The sequence below is a fragment of the Tachypleus tridentatus genome, chromosome 11 (assembly GCF_004210375.1).
Source record: "Tachypleus tridentatus isolate NWPU-2018 chromosome 11, ASM421037v1, whole genome shotgun sequence".
Taxonomy (NCBI): Eukaryota; Metazoa; Arthropoda; class Merostomata; order Xiphosura; family Limulidae; genus Tachypleus; species Tachypleus tridentatus.
This window is the reverse complement of record NC_134835.1, coordinates 70,499,056-70,519,284: the sequence shown is the minus strand read 5'-3', so window position 1 is coordinate 70,519,284 and position 20,229 is coordinate 70,499,056. Positions and strand designations below refer to the sequence as shown.

The window sequence follows — 20,229 nt, the reverse complement described above, 5'->3', positions numbered from 1 at the left end:
GTTGAGAAAGTTTTAATAAAGCTGCAAGTCTCCCATTAGTGGTTAAAAAAAAAGAAGAATATAATATTCTGTAATAAAGTAATTAGAATATATGAGGTAAAAGCTCAAGTCTAAGCATCATTATTTTGTATCTTTCGGTGTTCATCCATGAAGATTTAGAGTAGGCAAGCTTAATCCGGCCTCACGTCTGCAACATACTGCCTAATATGGTAATGGGGCGGGGCTATTTGCGGTCACTCTTAGCTTGTAGACTGAAGTCTCAGATAGTAAGTGATGCCAGAATTTCATTGGTTGATTTCTAATCTCATCCACTGTCCCTTCACGATAGGGTTAAGCCTATTTACGATAATATTACTTATAACAAAGCTCAACCCCTAGCTCATGCATCCCCTTGTTTCTCCCAGAAAACACGTTTAAAAAACATGAGTAGATTAGGTATTTATTCACAGTTCAACAACGAGTTTTTCAGGGGCATCTATATAACTATAATTTGCTACTGTGAATACTAAAACACGAACACTTTAAAAAACGTCGTTGACTCAGAGACGGAACAACCTGCTGAGATACCCGCGGTCCCCGGAATTCGCGCACAGTGAAGCCCGCCACCTTTGCAAGCTATCTTGCCTAATAGCCCAGTTCGACAAGTTCGTAACATCTGAGGAGGTCTGCCGCTGTCACCATAGCTGAAAATGGACCTTACAGCAGGAATGGCTACCCGAGCTGCGGAACATTTCCCAACCTACGGTACCCCCCGTCCTAGCACCTTTGTCCAAGGTAAGTCAACTCAACATGACGAGTTAGTTGTCTTCCACGCAGAGGACCGTGCGGCTGCTCTTGATATGAGAAAGAACGAATAGCTACGATCCAAATAGAAATCCTTCCTATAAATAAATCTTTAACTTCAAAAGTTTTTAAAGATAGTTATTAGCTTAACCAACAAAACTTAAATTCGGCATTTAAAAAGTACACAGCATTAAATTATTTATCATACAGAACAAAACGTGGCCATAAAGACAGATACGAAACTAAATCAACGTGATTGAAAAAGTAAGTCCAGTAAAACAGTATTTAGCGTCACGAGCTTGCAGGGTGACTAGTAGAGAAATAGCTTTACTTGGTGTGCTAAGAAGTGCCTAGCTGGTACAGCGGTAAGGCTACGGATTTACAACCCTTAAATAAGGGGTTCGATTCCTCACGGTGGACTTAGCAGATAGCCCGATGTGACTGTGCTGTAAACAAAACACACACACTTTGTGCTAATTAATCTATGCGCAAATAAAGAAACATTAGAGATTCTACTGTATACATCATAGATAGATTCATTTAATCTATAACAAGTCTATTATCTTTACGTCAGCCTCTTAGCAAAGGTACTCAGATATAAAGTTTATTATTTATATTATTTAAAGTTTGTTACTATTTTTACTGATTGGATTCCAAGTTTCTTCCTTCATTTATAGTTACTACAGTTTCGTTAAAGATAAGTAAAATATAATTGGAAACTAATTCCTGGTTGCTGTTTTTCTTATCTTGTCTGCATAGTATTCAAGCATTGAAAAACGTTAAAAAGTTAAGTAGAGAATGAGTTTTGTTCTAAAAACGCAGAAGAGTTGAAATAATGTTGTATTGCGAAATAATCTGTGCTGTTTTATTATAAGATGTCAGTATTTAATTATGTGATCCATTTCTTGTTTCGGTACTGAGTTTTAATGAGTAATTTAACTTATTACCTGCTCTTACCTGTGAAAAAAAATTACTGCTCATTCCTTTTTGTGGAACTAGTAAAAGACAAAACATCAAATTTTAGTAAATTACTCGTTTCGAAGCGATAAATATCTAAGACGTGTTCATGTGATGTGCGTTAGCTGTATATATATATTTAAAGCATATTAAACAAAGTGTGGGTGTTACTGCATTTAACAACGATTGTGGGTCTCATCTCATTTTCACAAACACATGTCAAAATCAGCAATATATATGAAGATGTGTGTATTTTCTTTTTTTCATAGGAAAAGTAAATTTATTTATATTTTCTTCGACGTTCTTAAATATTCATTTCGTCAACTAAACTCTGCTATTAAAATATGAACTTAAACTGGTGATTTATTGAAAAGGTTCAGCCTAGCTGACAGTTCCCATTTTTATTAACATATTTTCACCACTGTTTCATTTTTAACCATTTAAGGCGTATAAAACGAGTGAATTTTTATACAAACAGTACGTGGTTTGAAATTACGTGTAACTTATAAATGTATTGTTTCAACCAATGCACTGTTCCTTTTTAGCTGAATGGAGACGTGCGGTATTTTTGTTTCAATTGTTTTTATTTTCTGAGTGTAAACATATGAAAAATAATAAACGCTGTATGGTTGTTATGGTTGTAATAAATGGTGTACGGTTGTTACGTATCTTTGAAAACAGAATTTGTAAGAAAGTGCATTTTTTTTACATCATATTAAAATTTACACTTCCCACTTTTTCCACCTATGGAGATAATGATAGGAAAAATAATAACAAAATGTAAAAACAAAATCCAATTTTCGTGACAATACTGTCTCCAGCAATTAAAACGTATTATACAATTAATTAATGCATGCATATCTCTATTTGTATTTGCTGATTGGCTAAAAATGTGAATAAACTAATGCTGACGAGAGGTTAGGTTACGTCTAAAATATCAAGTTATAATCATCATGCTAATTGCTAACAGTAATAACAAGTATACTACGTACGTATAAATAGAGAGAAATATGAAGAGAATATAATTTTCTTTGTAGATCAATCAGATGTGAAAATCTTTGGACTCCATTACCATCTGCAGGAAAATAAATGAAGTGAAATACTGCAATACGTAAAACAAAACAAAAACAAGAATAAATGTTCATTCAAAATAGATATTGGAGATGAATAATAATTTTGTGTTTAGTAAATGTTTTCTTTTCCGAGTATATTAACCGAGTGCGTTATGAGAAACTTTAATTATTTTGTCATTGTTCAGAAGATAGATACAAAAAATGTAGATAAAAAGTAATTGTGATAGAAGATATATTTTAGCCGATTTAATCATGCATTTACGTAATGAAACGTTTAGTATCGACGTTGTCATGCTTTAAATATAATAGAAACGTACACGTAATTTATAAGCTTATTACGAGCATACGTCTCTTACACGGAGAGATAAACTACATAAAGTTAGTTTTGTTACAATAAAAAAAAACAATGATTTCTCGATGTATACTTCTAATGATGATGTTTTTATTTTAGAGGAATATTTCCGATATAGCGTTCATAGTGCATAGGAAAAGTCATTCTAGATTACTGTTAGGCTGCCTATTTAATGAGAGATGTTTAATTATCAGAGGAAGGCAACTATACTGGTAGATATAAGTGAAGGGGACTCTAACTGCTTTGGTTCTATAACACTAATTAGCTTCGTTTATAAAACTAATATAACTGAAGAGCTATAGCTGTTTATTATGAAAAGTCTATTCAAGTAACCACGAGTTTAGTTTCGCCAGCACTTGCTACACGTTATGATTGTTATAAATAAGTTCCAATTACTTCGTTGTTAATGGAACCCATAAAATTAAGAGCGGTTATGTGTCATTTGATTTTGAGAAATAAATACGTACAAAAGATGCATTTTTTACTTTGACTCATGGATAGAGGGCGTTACGCTATGAAATATAGTAAACCAAACTACACGTTCTGAAATGTCCTCAAAACCACAGAAGACAGTTTGTGTTAACAAGTTATTAAAAAATGGAAGTAAATGTAAACAGTTACCCTATTTATATATATGTGTGTGTATGTAGCATGCATTTATTTACTGTAGATAATAAAAAATGACAACAAGATTTTAAACTCGCTTTAGATGTTCGAGTGTATCTGCTACCTTCAGCTATCAAGAGAAAATACGAGACATAACCGTACATTCCATTTCCAGAGAGATTGTTTAAGTCTGTTAGAAATTGATCTAAAAATAATCTCTTAAAAAAAAGAGAAAAAATGCAGGCCCTCTAAGTAATGTGATTAAGAGAGCTTTTATCTAGAATCACAGTAAACATTGTATTAGGTCTGTTATTGATCACAGTGCACACTTTAGCTCCATAGCGTACAATACTGCAATATTAAGTATAGTAATCCTGAAAACAGTGGGTTTATGTTAGCAATGATGTTGATAAACATCACAATGCCTATCGGTGTGAGATGAATTATTGATTGGTATAAAAACAAAAGTGGACTACATTGTACAAACACCACAGATGTAAAAGCTATAACAGATATTTACTAAGATAACTGTAAACGATGTCTTTCGCGTGGCATAAAGACTGTAATTTTCAAAGCACTGCGAGTAAGCACGTCAGGAAAAGACTCGAACACGTTCGATGCTTCTGTTAAAAGGATAAACAGTTATACATAATGATGGAACATGTGCTTCTTTCGGGTTTAACTTCTGAGCATTAAATAGCCAGTTGTGAAGAATACAAGTGTTTTTATTGAATAGAATTTAATCCCATACGTGATCATTGATAAGATATTATAAATGTTTTCATACATTGCAGTGTAACATGACTATCGTGAAGGTTATCGGCACTTTTCAAATACGTGCCACAATATTTATACGGATAGTATTTTTGGTAAATGTTTGTTGATAAATGGCTACTCTTTCATAAAAATATATAAATTAATATTTCATCTAGAAATTTGGATTTATAAAACTGATAGCTTCTTTGAAATGTTGAAAAACGATTTGTTTGTTGTCATGCGCAAACCTACACGATGGGTTATCTGTGATGTGCCCATCACTGGTATCGAAACATGTTTTGTCTTTGCTTTATAAGCGTTTTTAGTTTTCAGATTTATGGCTGAACTAAAGTAACTATTACCGAATTAATAAAAACAAGTAGAGAATAAAAATGTTCAAAGTGACAATAATATCTCAGTACTGAGTCTGGCATGTCTTAAGAAATAAGCTACTAAACTATAAAAGACTTTTAAAAATAATTTGTGATTGGAGTAACTTGTACTTATGTACGATATACACTAAATATGAAGAAAACCGTTTACCTGAGAGGTAAAAACTCCCAATTATTTATCTCCATAGAAAGTTTTTATAAACACAAGAATCAGTGAGATACGATGCAAGTTCACCAATCTAAGAATGCGATATGACAGTTGAACACTCCGGAGGAAAGGAACGTTAACTATACAATCTAATAAATAAAAATGTTAATTAAGTAGATTAAGATACAAACTTGCTAACCGTAGAGTCTATACTTTGTTGTGTAAAGACTATAACATCGTGGTTTAAGATGTTAATTGACCATCTGAACAGTCTAAATATATATATATATATAGTGTTAACACAACAGTTCAAAGATATAAAATACTAGCTTGTTTATTCTATCGTAGAGATATCAGATATATACATTGGCAAAATGTATATCGTTACTTATTATTATTATTATTAATCTTCACACTTTCAAGAAGACTTAGCGAATTTTAATGCTAATAAAATATTTTTACTACTGAAAATATATTCACGTACTAAGTGTTCAAGAATCTAGACACAGGAATTGTACATTAAATCAACACTTTATAAAAATGAAATCTTAGGAAACAATTTACCAACTAAACAAATTAAAAACATGAAGTATAGTGTAATCTAAGATACTTATTTACTAACTGAACAGTCTAAAAACATGAAATATAGTGATAATCTAAGATATTTATATTTATTAACTTAACAATCTAAAAATATTAAGTATAGTGGTAGTCTAAGATACTTATTTACTAACCGAACAATCTTAAAAGATGAAGTATAGTGGCCAATCTAAGAAACTTACTTACTAATCGAACAGTCTACAAACATTAAGTATAGTGATAATCTAAGTTACTTACTTACTAACTGAACACCCTCCAGTGACTTATCGGCAAGTCTTAAGGCTAAAACCGAGTTTCAATACTGGTGGTAGTTCACAGCACAAATAATCATTGTGTTTAACAATAAACAACCAACCAGCTTATTGAACAGTCTAAAAATGAAGTTTAGTGAACTATTTAATATATTCATTTACTAAATGAACACTATGCAAACATGAAAGTTTAATGAATTATTTAAGATATTCATTTTCTAAATAAACAATATATAAACATAAAAGTTTAGTGAACTATTTAAGATATTCATTTACTAAATAAACAATATATAAACATGAAAGTTTAGTGAACTATAGATATTCATTTACTAAATGAACAGTATGCAAACATGAAAGTTTAGTTAATTATTTAAGATATTCATTTACTAAATGAACAGTATGCAAACATGAAAGTTTAGTGAACAATTTAAGATATTCCTTTACTAAATAAACAATATATAAACTGAAAGTTTAGTAAACTATTTAATATATTAATTTTCTAAATAAACAGTATATAAACATGAAAGTTTAGTGACCTATTTAATATATTCACTCACTAAATGAACAGTATGTAAACATGAAAATTTAGTGAACTATTTAAGATACTTATTCATTAACTAAACGACCCTAGTCAGCGACAAGTTTATAAGCTTAAAACACTAAAATCCAGGTTTCGATAATCGTGGTGGGCTAAATGTGCTCAACAATAAACAAACAAACAATCTGCTATTTGAACAGTCTAAAACATAAATCTTTCATGAACAATTTAAGGTTGTACATTAACTGAATAATCTAAAACATAAAATGTTAGAAAAGAATATAAAATAATTGTTTACTGCAGCTGAGTGTTCAAGAATCTAGACACAGGAATTGTACATCAAATCAACACTTTATAAAAATGATGTACTTTAAATAAACACTTTATAAAAATGAAATCTTAGGAAACAATTTAAGAAGCTTATTTATTAAATAGGAAATCCAGAGAAAATAATTACTGGGGAATATATTAAAGATGCAAAATGTTAGTTGAATTATTTAGGATACTTATATGTTAAATAAATAGTTTATAAAAATGGAATGTCAGGGAATAGACTAATAAAGTGAACTTTTACCACAACTATTTAAGTAACATATATTAAATTAACAATCTAGAGAAATGAAATATTATGGAACAGACTAAAGACTGGCTAATTGTGCTAGCCGTCTCTTATAGAGTGATAGACTAGAGAGAAGCCAACTTAGCAAAATACCCACACTCATCTCTGGCACTATTCTTTACCTACGAATAGTGGGACTGATTATCACTTTACAATGTCCCGACGGCTGAAAGTGCGAGCAAGTTCAATGACGAGATTCTATCCCACGCCCTATAGATTGCAAGTCGAGCGCCCTAACCACCGATCCGTATTAGCTGAATTATTGGAGATAGTTAAATACTGGCTGAACAAAATACAGCTATGGCATTTTAGCAGGATGGTTTCAAAACGCGAAATGTTTCTTGACAGTTTAGAGTAACTTTTACTGATTGAACGTTCAATGGGAAGTGAAATATTAGATGAATAGTTTTAGAACACGTGTTTAGCAAATGAACAACCTAGAACGAAAAAATTTAAGAATATTATTCTAAACAGATATTGAATTAACTGATCGGTTCTGAAAAGATAAAAATTGAAACAAAATAATCTAAAAACATCATGTGTTAATCATAAATCTTAAAGAGAAATACTGTTAACATAACGGTTTGTCTTCCGGTAGATAAGCGACCAATTTACGAACTTACAAGTCTAAAATCCAGGATTCGATTCCCTGCCCCAAATGGCTTTGATCTAAAACAAACAAATCATAAAAGCTCAGAGCAAAGAAATAACTAAACGGTTCAAAGCTGGAGACACATACTGGAATATTAGCTGTTTGGTCTAGAACTTTCAGACGACAAATAAACATTCTAGAACTATGAGATACTGTTTGAAAATCTAGGTGATCAGTCGAATTAGATAAAACTAGATATACAACAAAATCTATAAAAATTGGTTGTTTCTCTACACTTTAGATAAATAAGGTATTATCTAAATCGCGCTAAGTTAAAAGATGTTGGCTAAATAACATAAATAAATGAGTAGCTATTACGGATTTTGCTTTACACTTTACAGAGAGAAAGTGCTTAAACTGAACAATCTTCAGAGACAGGAATGTATAAATTGAACAATAGATAAGAAAGAGGATTTAAAGTTTAGAGATACGATGAGCTGTAAAGTGGACAATCCAGAGATATCCAAAGTCACCTGAATAATTTTAAACAAAGGTGTTTTAACCGAGTATTTTATCAAGGTAAGATATTATTCAAAGAATTAAATGAAACAGTATGAAGCTTGAACATCTGAGAAAATGGACTGACATATTAGAGAAGTTGCATTTGCAATAGTGATAACATTTCTGCAATTTAAACTATCTTAAGATGCAAAAGTTTCCTGGACAACCTATAAGTGTTAAATATTACCTGGAAGACCTCATAAAATGAAGTTTCACTTCAACATTTTAGCCATGCGAAATGCTACAAGAACACCTATACCAATAATAAGATTTTAGGCAGGAAAATATTATGAGCTCTTAATGGAAGAAATATTAGCCCGACAACCTAGACATCTGGAATATTACATGAAAAACTTTAGAAGATTAAAAATTGTTAGATGTTGCCTAAAGAGTAAAAGGATAAAATATTTCTTGGGCCTCTTAACAAAGACACTCTATAGGGAAACGAAACGTTATCTGCAGGGACTCAGGATGAAGTAATACCCTAACATCTAAACAAGTAAAATATTATCTAAACAGTCTAGACTTGTGAAACTTTACCTATGTAGTCTAGACAGGTAAATGATTTCATCGAATTTTTCCAAATGTAAAATATTACCTGAACAGCCTAGAAATACGAAACGTTATCCAAACTGTCTGAATATGTGAAATATTTCCTGGATATGTGGAATGTTTACTGGACTGCTTTAGAAGGTGTAATATCCATTAACAAAATAATCACAAATAACATGTAGAGAATATTAATGGTAAAAAAAAATTGTGAAATGTTCATGACAAATAGTTTAAAGTTATCTTGAAAGAACTGATAAATACATAAATATGTTTAACGAACCAGTGTTATAGCAATTTAAGATATTACTGTTTTTAAGAAAGTTAATTATAATTAGATCACAATGTTTTGTTTTTTTTAATCTGCATGAGTTCGAAACTGGAAATGCTTGAAAATCTTAAACTAAATTCGCATTTAAAATATCACTTATTTAGCGGTGTCTGAAACATTACATTTTTATAACATCCTAAACTGTCGAAACAAAAAGCCTTTTATAAAAGTATAATAGAAATAATTTTAAATTTGCCTAGTAGAGGGTGTCTGCTAAAATATTTCCAATGTGTCACTTTTGCTTTATCAATTTGCGAGAAACTAGGTTTATTGAAAATATTACTGGAAATGAGATACTTAAAATTATTTGTTGTCTTAATGCAAAGTTTCGTCGCAATTTTTCATCCTTAGGGTATAAGGATCCATCTAACTTACGAAAGGTTATTCTGGTATGTTTAACATACTGGATTTAATTCCGATTATGTTTTAATTTAAATTAGTTGAACCACAAATGATGAAAAACTGAGGAGCAACAACAAGTCTAAATTAAAAAAGAAATCATTCTTAGACGATGATGTAGTAAGTTAGAAATTCTGATTTTAACTGATTTATGGTATCGATCAAATTGATTTAATTTTTTTCTAAAATAAAAGGTATATTACAAAAATTGGAGACAATATTATTATTTTTATATAACAATAATGTAAAAAATCAACCACTTTATGAATTATTCCAACTTACAATTCACTCTCCTATTACCGTTATATATTTCTAAGCAACCATTCCAATAATGATTTTCGTTACCGGGTTTCGTTACCAGTGATAGCTTGTGGGTATTGTATGTGTTTTTAAATGCAATTATCTACATTTAGGTTCTTAATATTCTTTATCAATAGAGTTTTAATTAGGATGACTTACATTACTAGACAGAATTTGTTTATGTATTGGAGAAAACACAAGAGGGAACCTTCAGTAGCTGTGGCTGAAATTAGATCTAAAATCGATCAAGAGATGGAGCCATGAGCTAAACATTTGTAATTGAAAAAAAAAAAAGTCACTCTGTGAGCTGTGATGCCGCAGCTAATAAAAGTCACCTTTTTAGAATTCATACTTAATAAAACATTACTAAAACATTCTATTCGAGAATATTTGAAAGTTGATTCAATGAGCTTTTGAATGTTTTCAAAATGGATAAGACTGAGGAATATGTAAGTGTTGCACAAAAACTAAGAGGTAAAATGAGAATCAGTTCCATCAATAACTCTGAGAATAATGAACGGCTGTAAAAGCGTTTATGTAAGTTGGAAAATGCTGAGCATGTATTACATTATCGTGACATTATAAAAGCAGGGGCCAGTTGGTTAGGAGGCTCCACTCGCAACTTGAGGGTCGCGGGTTCAAATCCCCGTTACACAAACATGCTCAAATAGCCCTCGCGTAGCTTTAGCGAAATTCAAAACAAATCAAATCTAAAATTAGTTGGAGGATCACCAAGGTAAAATCGTGAAAGTATGATATTTCACCGAGTATTTTAGAGGGAAGGGTGGGAAGTTTTGTATAAAACTTAGGGACAAATAATGGTAGTTTATTAAGTGCTCTGAAAAATATTCATACTTTATCATATATTCTGGAGAGAAAGTAACAATTATTTGCATACAACTGGGGAAATGATATTCTATTAAATGTTATAGTGAGAATGTGGAGATTAACTTAATAATCTGTATAAAGAAATCAGCCATGATGAAAAAATTAGCTCATGGCATTTAAAATCTACCTAAAAATAGATTATAATTTATGAATATTCCAAGAAGATGCGTCAGAATTATTGTAATGAAATTTGAAAAAAGAAATAAATTTGCTCGAACTATTTGTAATTCAGCACAAAGCTGTACATAGGGCCCATCACGGGTATCGAAACCCGGTTTCCGCACATTGTGGTGGTATGTCTATATTAGACTTATAAATTAACGAATGCTATCGGAAGATTATAAATATTTTATTAGGCTAATGTAACTAGCAACGAGCAGAGAGCAAATATAGTGTAATGTCACATGGACAGTTTGTTTGTTTTGAATTTGGCGCAAAGCTACTCGAGGGCTATCTGCGCTAGCCGTCCCTAATTTAGCAGTGTAAGACTAGAGGGAAGGCAGCTAGTCATCACCACCCACCGCCAACTCTTGGGCTACTCTTTTACCAACGAATAGTGGGATTGACCGTATCATTTTATCATTCTGCATTTTTCACTAAATTAACCATTACCAGAATTTCAGCTTAGAACTTGACGAAAGTAAAACATCGAATTTTAGTTTTATACAGAAAAGTAAGGATCCATCTTGATTAGTTGTTTCGTCCATATTAGGAATTAACTGCTACGTGTTGAATATGTTATAAGTTAATTAAATATTCTTGTTTTTAATAAAGTGGATAGTTTATTGTGAAGAGCTAAGACGGACATAGGAAGGAAAACAAGCAGGAATAGAAATACGTATAGAACTTATACGTTAACCCTAATATATACGTAAGGGGTATCAAAGAACAATATCGGCATTATCTAAAGACAAAAGAAAGCTTAAAAAAACAGAAATTTAAGATTATTTTTAAAATTGATATAAACAGGAGTTGTTATTGCGTCTTCAATAGCCAAATTAGTTTTTGTTTTTTTTTACAGTTAAAGAAATAATTCTTTTGCATTTTGCTGGAAAGTTACTGAATGATTTGATTTGGATTCATTTCAATAGTTAGAAATTAAAGAGACTGAGTTGAGAAGAGCAAGTCAACCGATCAAAAGAAAAGTATATTGTGTTTTGCACGAACATTTTGAAGGTGACGCGTTTTCTGTAGTTAACTGAATCTAGAAGGCCTCTATACTTCGAAGAATAAAGTAAACAAGTTTTAAATGCGGATTTAAATTTACATTTTCAAGATAAAGCTGAAAAGGTATAGTGTTAAATTGTCTATAAAACTTAAGGATAGAACATTTAACGTTATGTAATTTTTAAGTTCCTTTACTTTTAGAACAAAATAATTTGATAACATAGCAGTACGAAGTCTTCATAACCCAAACAGAAATCTGCATCATAGAAAAATCATAGAACTGATTACGAATAAAAATCAAATCAATATTCACGACAAATTTTCAATAGAATAAAAACGATCACTTAGATATTGAAAATATTTTACATTTCTGGGAAGAACAATGTTTTAGGCAGACATTAAAACGGTGCAATGTTCGTATATGTGTATGTGTGTGTGCATTTTAAATAGTGCAAAATTCCGAAGATAAGATTTGTTTCAACGTTTTGACGACCATGATGTATTAAAAGGTTTTTATCCATATTGATAGGTTGTTTTAAATGTTAGTAGCAACAGCAGAGCTGAAATAAAAATAGGTTTCATATTTTGACGGCAGTTGTTCAGGCAGGACATGTCAATAGTCATGTTTAAACAAGTTTATTGTTATTTTAAAGATGAACAACGATAGCGGGGAATAATTGGAAACAGTGTCGATGTTTGAACAACTTCGTATAAATAACGGAGCGATGTTCAAGTCAGGGTACAGTGAGAGTATAGTGTTGAGATGGAAGTTGATGGTGGTATTTGACAAATTATAAACGTAAACTGATATGTTGTTTAATCACGAAATAGTAACAGCAGTGTTTAGATGGAAGTTGATGGTGGTATTTGACAAATTCTAAATATAAACGGATATGCCAAAGACTGGAACACCTAAACAAAATTTAAGAAAAAAGACGAAAGCATTTGGAATGTAAAGACTTGACGATATAAACACATAATGAGATGTAAAATAAGCATTTCAATATTGCTGGGTTAGTGATTAGAGAAGTTATACTGTCTATAACCCACAAATGCTATAACCAATTAATGTCTAAAACCTACAACACAAGTAGTATTACTAACTATTGTCTAAAACCCACAAATGCTATAACCAACGAATGTCTGAAACCTACAATACAAGTGGTATTACAAACTACTGTCTAAACGAATGTGATGTTGACTATATCTTCAATATTTCCACGTCATTCTCTATTTTTGGGGAGAAGTCCACCTTAGAACTTCTTCCCACAAAAATAATAAAACTAACCCTTAAAGGAGATAAGCACACTGCCACTACATAATCTATTGTGACAATGTAAAGAACAGAACAGAATTATAATGTTTAAACAAAGAAAGTTCCATGGATTTCGAGAAAACAGTACATTCGCGAACACTCAACTTTGTGACCAGTTTCATGAAGAAAATTTTTCGTTATAACGTTCTGCTGTCAACTGTGATAGATGATCTAGAAATTCGACGGAGTCATAGTTAAATCGAAATTTGAAAGATATAAATTTAATTTATTAATTACTTCAAAGCTGAAAACATTTATTCAATGCAAAGAAGAAATAAGAACGGACTGACTCAATCGAATTTTTGTAAAACTCTGTAATGAGATTACTAGCAGGCACAGACCGAAAAGCAAGGTTTGAACAGAAGGCTATGAGAGGCTATAAATAAAGAAGTATTATCGGAAAATTAAAAAAAAAAATACACGTGAGAATAGTTAGTACCATAAATATAAGGAATATGAAGAATGGTCGAACTCAAACTTTAGGGAGAAATAATTGCTTGAGGCTGTAACTGCTTTATTGGTTTAAAAAACTAATTCTATCAATAATAGTATGTGAAATTTGGAGATATATGAATGCTTACCAAACGGCTGAACCCTGTTCAACTATCTAGGAAAATAGCAAATTGATATCAGTTATAAAGGATCGTATTTTCAAGGATACGATTTAGTCACTAGATGGGTTGGTGTTTTTCCATGAGTTCATAAATATTTTTGATTTTGACAAATACATTGTATTTGCTAAATAGATATTACATTTATCGTAAATACAGTCCATTTTGAAAACAGATTTTCCGTGTTGAGATCAAGAAATGTGTTGATAATTGTGACTGATGTATGTGATGTTATGATTAATTAAACATTACATAAAGCTCAGGGAAAAAGTGTTAATTATTAATAATGATATATATCGACGTGTTATTTAAAGGTGCACAGTTTACAGAAGTGTGTTGATAACGTAAAATTATATATATATATAATATTAGCGTGTCATTTAAACAGTTACAGGAAGTATTTAAGTAAAGAAGTGTGCTGATACTTATGCTTGATATATACCAAGGTGTTATTAACATAGCACACAATGATAGCAGTGTTGAGAAAATATAAGTTGTTTCAACACTCCACAGTCATAAGAACTAAAGTGGATAAGTATTCCTTCTTCTTACATACTATAGTCTGGTCATGATAACTTACAGACGAAACATTGTTTCGTTAACTTTTAACATTTGATATGATTTCTTATGTACTGGGGACCGGCATGGCCTGGTAGTTAAGGCATTCGACCTGTAATCCGAGGGTCGCGGATTCGAATCCCCGTCACACCAAAGATGCTCGTCCTTTCAGCCGTGGGGGCGTTATAATGTTCAGAGTAGCCCAAGAGCTGGTGGTAGGTGTCGATGACTAGCTGCCTTCCCTCTAGTCTTACACTGCAAAATTAGGGATGGCTAGCACAGATAGACCTCGTGTAGCTTTACGCGAAATTCAGCAAACAAACAAAACGACAATCTTATATAGTGTTTACTATAAACGAACAAAAAATTTGGTTCGTCCAGTCATATATACATATACGCTTTAAAACGTGTTTAAAAGTTGTTCGTAATTTTAAGTGCTGGAACTAAGAAATACCATTAGATAAAAATTTATTTCAGTATTCTGAATATAATTTTTCTTTCATTGTTAATTTTCACTACTAAAAAAAAGTTGAATTTCTGTTTCATTTTGAAATTCCTTGTTTTCATTATCTGGTGAACTAGCAGCAGGACTTACGTGATAGAATAATATTGCCTGTATTTGTTTTTCCGACTCAACAATAAAAGCTACATTTATTTGTTTCATTTATCGATTTTCATAACGATCTATTGTCACATGTCTCGAAAACATTTTATCAGAACCTGCTGACAGTTTTGCTTGTTTGCAACAGCCTTATGGAACATTTTGGCCGGATTTCCAACCGGAAGAACACTTAAACAGGAATAATAAAATAAGGAGCTCGTTTGGCTGTCAGGAAACCAACAATGTGGCCTCAAAGAAAACCTGGGAGAACATCCCAAGCGTTACACGCATGTCAGCGTACTAAACAATTCATAACTGTAATTGAATCCATGTACAGAAAAGACATTACAAGGCTTATATGAGAAGAATATTTAGACGAATAAATAATTAGTATTCCTATTACTGTATATTAGTTTTGTACACAACAAAGAGCTTAAAGGGTCATTAAATTTGTCTTATCTCGAAACTACAGTTTAGTCGAAAATATCAAAAGGATACCGTGACATTTAATGAAATACATGAAATAAATACTGGAGAATTAAAAAGGAATTACGTGGAGTCGTATAAACAACTAATATCTAGCCAGAACGTGTAAGTCGTGTTTACTCTGTACATGTATTTTTATATACTATTATATATTAATTTCAGTCAGTACACCTTCTGTATAACTGCAGGGTTAACTGTCATCTCCGAGCGTCTGGTGTATAATTTGTGTCTACTCTGATATCAATGCTTTTAATTTATGAATTGTGTTTAATCCGCACACCAATGTTTCTATATTATAAGTATTAATTACAACCAGTACTCCCTCTGCACAGTATTAACTCTGATTTCTGAGTCCTTAATGTATAACTGGTGTTTTATTCCAACAGAAATGTTTCTATGTAATTATTATTAATTTCAGTCAGTGCTTCCTCTGAATAGTTAGTGTTAACTTCAAACACTGCTCCTTCCGTATAGCTAGTGTTAACTTCAGACAGTGCTCCTTCTGTATAGCTAGTGTTAACTTTAGACAGTGCTCCTTCTGTATAGCTGGTGTTAACTTCAGACAGTGCTCCTTCTGTATAGATAGTGTTAACTTCAGACAGTGCTCCTTCTGTATAGCTGGTGTTAACTTCAGACAGTGCTCCTTCTGTATAGATAGTGTTAACTTCAGACAGTGCTCCTTCTGTATAGCTGGTGTTAACTTCAGACAGTGCTCCTTCTGTATAGCTAGTGTTAGCTTCAGACAGTGCTCCTTCTGTATAGCTAGTGTTAGCTTCAGACAGTGCTCCTTCTGTATAGATAGTGCTAAGCACAGCTAGTCTTTTTTCTGTAAAGTTAACTTTTAGTCTACTTCAGCCTTATGAATTAATTTTGCTTCAATCAAAATTTCTCCAATATTGTGACATTTAACAAAGCTTAATAACTGACATTTAATGACACTTACACATTTACAAAGTGACATGAGTATTTCAGCTCCGTGTTATAAACAAGTAACGACACATGTTACTAAGTGGTATATTTCGAGCAAGATCGTGAGTTAACGTATGAGGTTTGAGGAAACAAGTGTTACTAAACGGTATATCCTAAGTTAATTCACGTTGTGTATTTGTAAATGTATTATATTTTTGTCTGTGAACTCCTTCAATAGTTATGGAATTAGCAGGACGAAACTAAACCGACTAATTCTAGGGTATTGTTATCTACATGGTATAGCTATACTACAGATGGGGGATAAAATGCTCCCGGCAGGATACTCAAGAATGATGAAGTCTATAGGTCTGCGGGGGTGTTGAAAGAAAACTTAGCACCGAATTTTACGTCCATGATCACCCCCCCCCCTCTCACTCCCTCTGGATCTCGGAAGCGCCGTATTTGGAACTATGTCTATATACTCACTCAAAAATGTACTCAAATATCACGAATGGGTGTTCTAAAGAAGTTTGTTTTGGGGTACTGATCCCATCTTGGTTTTGGGGTACTGATCCCATCTTGACGTAGCCATAGAAGTATTAATAAAACTTGATTGGTACATTGGGGCTTCTGTAAATCATAAGGAAGCATTTGAATCCAGCATCGGAGTGGGGGTATTTTACGGTAGTTTTAACTAAACGCAAGAGTTATCGAATGAGATTGTGTTAATAAGTAGCGACATGTGTTATACCAGTATATTCTGTAGTTGCCATCAACTGTTTATATGAGAGTAGACAGTAATTAACGTAACTTCGAAACTATCAACTACTTCTATCAGTATTTATTTTTTCAAAAAGCGCGATGGGTAAATAAATCGACTAACTTAAATGAAAAAAAAAAACAGGGGGAATTTTCTGTTTCATCAAAATCATTAATGTAAAGCAAAGATATTTCTCCCAAAGGTAACTTCAAAAGTCAGTTGTTACAACGATTAAATATATGAAAGCATGTACATATAATTTAGAGGTAAGAAATAAAAACGGTTTCTCGTGTGGTAACAATGTTAACATTTAGACTTATATACGCTATTTATGAAAACCCAATAAAGAAAAATGCTTCAAATAACAACCTCATATACATATATATATGCCCACGTCGCCTTTGTTTTATATGTCAGTTTTTTGTTTTCGAATTTCGCCCATAGCTACACGAGGGCTATCTGCGCTAGCCGTCCCTAATTTAGCAGTGTAAGAATAGAGGGAAAGCAGCTAGTCATCACCACTCACTGCCAACTCTTGGGCTACTCTTTTACCAACGATTGACCGTCACATTATAACGCCCCCACGGCTGAAAGGGTGAGCACGTTTGGTGCGACGAAGATTCGAACCCGCGACCCTCAGGTTACGAATCGAACGCCTTAACCCACCTGGCCATGCCGGGCCTTTATATGTCAGAAAATAATGCGCTATTAAACTATCTTGCGACTGCGTATTGCAATGTCTTGAAGAAGCAATAAAAATCATCTATTACTTACAATGTTCATGGGAACAATTAATAAAGTAATTATTCTTTCATTCGTCTTATGTTTCATAATTCACATCTTCGTTACTATATAAGTCACGTGGATTAAATTATATAAAATGTAACAAGTTAGCAATGGCCGCTGGAACAACTCTGGTGAGTTTTGTTGAAAGCAGCAGTAGTTACTGTAGATAAGTACATCTTCAGATTCAGTAATTCTTATAGTTAATAGTTCATAACTCTATATTATTAACATAAAAATTCATCGTTTCTTTAAAAACCTTTCACAAAGTTGAAGTTCTAGGTTATTTAATAATTTCCTAGGATTTTCTAAGAACTAAAATGCAATATTTTTCCTTAATATTGAATAGTATGTGAATTTATTGACATAGCGGGTGTTTCGATAGATTTCTTGGCTTTCACTGGTATGTTTCATAATAATTTATCGAGTTCAGTGAGTTAAGTGACTCTTTATGTTAAATCTGAAGAATTCTAATCTCTAACGTTATTTTTCTTTATTTCAGAAACTGCTTGTTACGAAGTGTTTTAAATTAATTGTCCTTTATAGTTCTTTACCTTGTGAGCTTACTGTGTTTATATAATAAAGTTTTTTTTTAAATCTGCAATGCTAGATAAACTAGTAATTACACTATTATGTTCTGCATTGTTTATACAATGCACTAAAATAGTATAATTTTATTTACCAAAACAAACAGGTTTTGATCTTATTACAAATCACAAATTGTTTTAAAAAGAGTTCGAAATAAAGAAACTACTGAACATTTGCCCCTAAAACTAATAGTACAGATCCATTCCGTATTTAACGCGCTTGTCCAAATCCTGCATAATTTGGTTGCTGATATGGAGACAGCTAACAATATTCTGGAGTCTGTCAAGATAAGATTAAGTACACAAGAGAAATGTTTCGCATACCTATAAAGGTTTGTTATATCAGAGCAATGTATAGCACTTAAGAACTATTAAACGTAAATAAAACATGCTGTGAGTCATACATTTAGTATAACGTTATTGTTACTGCCATTTTATTCTCATTACGTTTGTAAACACAGTTCTGGAATGATAGAAAATTCTGGACAATATGTTCCAGAAAAATGGTTCAACTTGAAAAGTAATGTGTAGCGAGCAAACTTTATAACACATCATCGAAATAGTAAAACAGGTAAGGGTGAAACAGCCATAAAAAAACACGTCAGTCAATATTTTTGTACTCAAAGCAAGCGAGCTTTGCAAATGTTAGATACTTGTTAGAAGCAAATCTGAACTTAATGATGTAGTTCTATTTAAAAAACCGAGCGTGCGACCACCCGTAGCAGCTATCGCCGTTCGGGGAGGAAAGAATATTTTACGAGAACACAGTCAGCTGAGACCGCCCAAATGGAAAGAAACCTCCAAAAAACATTTCATATCTATGGGGACAATTTAGAAGTTCTTTTGGTGGTGAGTAGCTGATAATAATGTGGCAATTGGGCCCGTCTGACTACAAATGAAACTACCGGTTTCCGTATGGTAATCATACGCCAAACTACCCTTGTCACTCAGAATCGTTCGCCTAAATCAATGTACTATACGGGAACGAAACTCCAGCAGAGCCCGTAACAGAAAACTGAGCCCAGTAGTCTATACTTTGATAGCTCTATCAGGTAAAGTCAGTTACTTGAACAATCAACAAGTCCCTAAAGTGAAAAAAACAACTGATGCTTTAACATAATATATAAGTTTATATTTTCAATTTATTTCTCAAAACTTTCTAACGATAGAACTAGTTTTTATAGTATATGCGATACTCTGAAAAAAAAAACTTCTTTTAAATAAAGTTTTAGACGGTTGGATGACATTAGGTAACGAATAATTCAATACAGAATCAGAAACTCCAAAAATAGATAGAAGGCAGAAGAAATCTATATGAATAGTTAAAAAAATAAGTGTGCTTTTTCGGAAAGAAACCATTATTTAACAGTTATTGGATATTAATCAGTAGTATAGTCGTATGGAAAATCAAGTTATTTTATCTCATTTATATGGACACAATTAGGATTCCTTTCTTGTGTCACAGTAGTCTATAACAGATCACCAAATGTCAAACAACTTTCTTATCAAACAGAATATTTCGATTTTCAAGACGTCTTTACAGACAATCATCAGCACGTTAACGTACATTATATTACAACTATACATATAATAACGCTTGTGATAAATGACAATTACTGTACTGAGTTAGGTCTGCCAATTTAACTGATGAAGATTAATCATTCGAATAATTACAGATTATCAACTCACTCGTAAAACTTCGCCACTAGATTACAGAGAATCATCGTGTACATGATTTGTAGTTGTCATTACTTGCT

The 20,229-nt window shown here is 32.1% G+C and overlaps 1 protein-coding gene across 1 annotated transcript in view; it reads left to right on the top strand.

Annotated features, from left to right (window-relative positions):
- Positions 1 to 443: 443 nt before the first annotated feature.
- LOC143232411 (uncharacterized) overlaps positions 444 to 20,229 on the top strand; it is a 123,332-nt gene continuing 103,546 nt past the window's right edge. Inside the window, exon 1 of the mRNA XM_076467853.1 lies at positions 444 to 774. Coding sequence (XP_076323968.1) covers positions 690 to 774 — 85 coding nt within the window. The 5' untranslated portion in view covers positions 444 to 689. The remainder of the gene's footprint in view (positions 775 to 20,229) is intronic.